Source organism: Sinocyclocheilus rhinocerous, unplaced genomic scaffold (assembly GCF_001515625.1).
Source record: "Sinocyclocheilus rhinocerous isolate Xijiao unplaced genomic scaffold, SAMN03320098_v1.1 scaffold4514, whole genome shotgun sequence".
Taxonomy (NCBI): domain Eukaryota; kingdom Metazoa; phylum Chordata; class Actinopteri; order Cypriniformes; family Cyprinidae; genus Sinocyclocheilus; species Sinocyclocheilus rhinocerous.
In genome coordinates, this window is record NW_015634824.1 from 200,213 (window position 1) to 204,583 (window position 4,371).

At 38.0% G+C, this 4,371-nt stretch overlaps 1 protein-coding gene and 1 non-coding gene across 2 annotated transcripts; one reads left to right on the plus strand and one right to left on the minus strand.

Annotated features, from left to right (window-relative positions):
- The first annotated feature begins 425 nt into the window (after positions 1–425).
- Positions 426–2,405, plus strand: LOC107745954 (natterin-like protein). Its single transcript, XM_016559987.1, has 2 exons — positions 426–504; positions 1,004–2,405. Exon 2 carries the CDS (start codon positions 1,021–1,023, stop codon positions 1,966–1,968), a length of 948 nt encoding a protein of 315 aa, XP_016415473.1. The 5' UTR covers positions 426–504; positions 1,004–1,020; the 3' UTR covers positions 1,969–2,405.
- A 1,175-nt stretch (positions 2,406–3,580) lies between these two features.
- Positions 3,581–3,653, minus strand: trnak-uuu (transfer RNA lysine (anticodon UUU)). Its single transcript has one exon. It is a non-coding gene; the product is annotated as a tRNA-Lys (tRNA).
- Positions 3,654–4,371: the final 718 nt, after the last annotated feature.

Below are 4,371 nucleotides of genomic sequence, written 5' to 3' on the forward strand. Positions count from 1 at the left end.
AAATTAATATTTTGTCACCATTTACTCACCCTCATATCGTTTCAAACGTGTATTATTTTCTGCCCTCAGTGAGCACAAAAGAAGGTTAATGATTAATCAACAATTTGCTGCCAGTGAAACTACTTCATATAATTACAGTTCAGTCAACCGTTAAATTCGTTTAAAAAATCCACATACCCTAAGTATGGTGCTTTAAATGGGTTGGAAACCTTATTTTCATACTTCATATAATTACAGTTCAATCAACTGTTAAATTCGTTTAAAAAATCCACATACCCCAAGTATGGTGCTTTAAAGTGTGTTGGAAACCTTATTTTCATATTCAAACACTAATTACATTGCTGATTACATTGACGCAGGGTGTCTTGGTGTTTTTCCAGGTATCACCTGCCCCCTTTGGAGCTCTATTTAAGCAGCATCCTGATCAAATACATATCACTTTTCTGGCTTTTATCAGACGAGCTGATCTTGAGAAGTTCATTAGACTACAATCATCTACAGTATGTGAGTATACTTCCAGTGACGAGCACTTAGGATGTAATTCATGTTGTTTATAGCTTCTAATACTTTGCATAAGATTATTACAGGACTATGTACTGTACTGTACTGTGTTTCCCAACCCTGATCTTAGAGGCATGCCATCAATTAACATAGTCTGTTAAACACAGCTGATTCTATTCACCAGCTCATTAATAGAGACTCTAAGGTCTGAAATGGAAGGGTCAGATAAGAAAGAAATCCAAAAATGTGTACCGCTGGTAAGCCTCCAGAAACAGGGAAACACTTCTATATAGTTATATATATAGGTTGAATGTATAGTTTGATACTTTAGAGACAAAATGAGAATAAAAATAAATTCTAAATGGTCTTGAAATAATAAAAAATGCAATAAAAAAAATGCTTATTGACCATTTAAAAAATTAATATGCAACGGACATGTACTACTATTATGCTAAATTTTTGAATTCCAAACATCAATACTAATCTGTGATGTACCTTTCAGATCCATTTACCTCAAAGATGTCTTACCCAACTACTCTAGGGCTAATTGGTGGTGGAGGAGGTGCTTCATTTTCATTTACGGGTGAGAACAATGGCGCCAGTTTAGAGAAGATCGGGGTCTGGGTGGGAGAATGGCAGGTGAAGGCTGTCAAGGTTTGGCTTTCAGATGGTAGAAATCAAACCTTTGGCAATCCAGATGGACCATATCAAGAGTACATGTTCAAGCCTGGTGAGTGTTTCACCGCACTGTCCCTCTGGGGGAACGGAGCAGGAACACGTCTTGGAGCCATCAAATTCAAGACCAGTGAGAGTAGAGAATTTTTTGCAAAGATGACAAGCTGGGGTTTGAAAAAAGAATATCCCATGGATGTCGGCTCTGGTTATTGTTTGGGAGTTGTAGGAAGAGCTGGTGCAGATATTGACTCCATGGGATTCATGTTTCTCAATGCGGTTCAATCAACAGTTCTCACTAATGTCAACTATCCCACAATAAACCAACTGATACCAAAGGTGACCATGGAAGAGATCAAATCATTAACTTACAAGAACAGCAGCTCCATCACTCAAAAGCAAACAATCGAAACCTCAAAGACAATAACCACAAAATCTTTATGGTCTGTGACTCTAAGTCTTACAGCAACATTTAGTATGGAAGTGAAGGCAGGCATTCCAGTGCTTGGAGAAGTTACAGCAGGATACAGTGTCAGCATTGGAGCAGAAAGCACTTACAGTCGTGAGCACTCAGATGAGAGAAAGGAAACTCTGTCTACTGCTGTAGATGTTCCACCAAGAAAGAAGTTGGATGTTGACATCACCATCGGCAGAGCCACGTTTGACCTGCCTTACACTGGCACAGTGATCATCACTTGCAAGAACGGCGGTGTGTTACAGTATGAAACCAAGGGCCAATACAAAGGCATCACTTACACTGATATCAAAGTGGATACTAAAGAATCTGATTTGTAATGTGAAGACAGTTTATACATGCAACACAAATTATTTGATTTTACTTTTGATTTGATGAGTTATGTATCAGTTATTCTACTTATAATTTCAGGGGAAATTACAGGGGTGTTCAGGGGAAATATATATTCAACATTGTTATTCTCAAAATAATATTTTACTATTTAAATACAGAATCCTTCAGTTTATACTTTGTGCGATCACTTTAATCTCTAGTACATCAATTATGTATCAGTTATTCTACATTTAATCATAATTTTCTTGGGTGTTTGGGTGTTCAGGGGAAATATATATTCAACATTTTTGATCTTGAAATATATATATTGTTATTTGAATACAGAAATATTCGTTCAGGTTATACTTCATGTAAGAATTTCAAATGTGTTTAATCTGATCTTTAATAAAAGGATTACATTTTATTAAATAAATCATGGTACACATTTTCTGTTTCCTGTACATGTCCTCTCTGTGAGGAAAACATTACTAATCAATCCTAATTTAGCACACCAATGTAGAATTTCATGCCATTGTACAAATTTGATTAAATCCAGATTTTCAAAACCCAACAAATGTACTCCAAATTCATGCTAAGCAATATTATGAAGCTCACTGTAAACCTTTGACGCCATGGTTATGATTAATCCTCAAGTGCACATGACATTATGAATGATATGAAGATATGAATTTTTTAAAACATCACTGCACACTTTAACCAAAAAAAAAAACTCAGTCAATTGCAAAATACTGGACAATTAACAGACCCTTTTATCAATATATGGTTAAAAAAAAAAGACTTATCATAGTTATCGCCGTCATAGCCTGAGTGATGTTCACTCACTGCAGCGAGAGAATTCTGTTCAATGCCGCTGGAAACACCAAACTCCAAAAACATGGTAGTGAGTGGAGACACTCTCACGCTAAAGAAATGAGAGGTGAGCAAGTACTCCATTACTCTCTCTTGATAAGATGATTATGAACTATTTTTATTCAGTATACACTTAATTAAGTTGTTTATACTATGAAAGTCAGAATTTGTTTTGAAGGCCACATGGTCTACATGACTGTTAAGTCTCATAGGAAAAAATTGAAAGTTAAGCTGAAGTTCTTTTGCGCTCTGACTGTCCGGTTGCTTTTCTGGGCTATATGGCATCTTTTGATAAAAAAAAAAAAGATGAGGCAAACACACTGAATAATCACTTTGTGACAAGTTTTGGTCCAATTAATGAAAATACCATGGGAAAGGAGTTAAGGAGTATGGGGAGGAGCACACCAGTGGATGACTCACATTTGAAAGTGAAGTGACGTGTGTGTGGCCGAGTATGGTGACCCATATTCGGGATTTGTGCTCTGCATTCAACACATCCAAGTGCACACACACAGTAGTAAACATACACACACCGCGAACACACACCCGGAGCAGAGGGCAGCCATGTGCTGCAGCACCCGGGGAGTCTTGCTCAAGGGTCTCACCTCAGTCGTGGTATTGAAGGTGGAAGAGAGCACTGGTTATTCACTCCCCCCACTGACAATTCCTGCCGGACATGAGACTCGACCCGCAACCTTTGGGTTACAAGTCCGACTCTCTATCCATTAGGCCACAACTGCCCCATAGGTGTGGCCAACGTGGGGCACGAACCCACGACCCTGAGATTAAAAGTCTCATGCTCTACCGACTGAGCTAGCTGTCGGTTGAGCTAGCCATTGGTTGAAAACCATTTAAAAATGTAATCCATGAGTGAGAGGTTTAGATGTCCTGCAGTCTTCTCGGCTTTGTTGTCTTCACATAGTGATGTGTCGTTCATGATCGATTAGTTCAGTTTGAACGAATCTTTATTATGACCCGGGAACATCAAGTTGTCTCAGCAAGGGATTAGTTCATTTCGTGTAGACATGCACAACATCCTATTGGTTCTTTACAGAAATGATTGGTTTACCTCGAGTCTTTGGGTTCGGGTTTGAGTCATTTGTTCATCCCGTGACAGCCCCAGAGGCTACGCAGTCAGTACCGGAAAGAGAAATTATTAGTTCACCTGAGTCTTCGGGCCTGAGTTGTTCGTTCTTTTTTCACATGACGTGACAGCAGTATTAGATACAGAAATGAATAATTCCCAACCTTCGTTACAAATAAGTTTGATTTTTAACTCTTACAGTTCTGTGATGCATTTCTGGTCTCAAATTGTAGCCTTTTTATTTCTTACAATTTGTGAACTTAAGTCATGATGGTTCCTTTCCATAACATTAAATGTGGTAATAAAGAGTTGGTTAATACTTTAAACTTTATACGTATGATGAGGTAATCACTTTGATAAAGCAAAAAAAGAAAAAGAGAAGAAAAACACATGGAGGACAATAGACGTTGTCAGCTGGCTCTCCTGGCACTCATTCTGTTGTACAGTGAAAAACAAA

Coding starts and splice junctions, on each gene's coding strand:
- LOC107745954 (XM_016559987.1), top strand. CDS start 1,021: ATGTCTTACCCAACTACTCTAGGGCTAATTGGTGGTGGAGGAGGTGCT.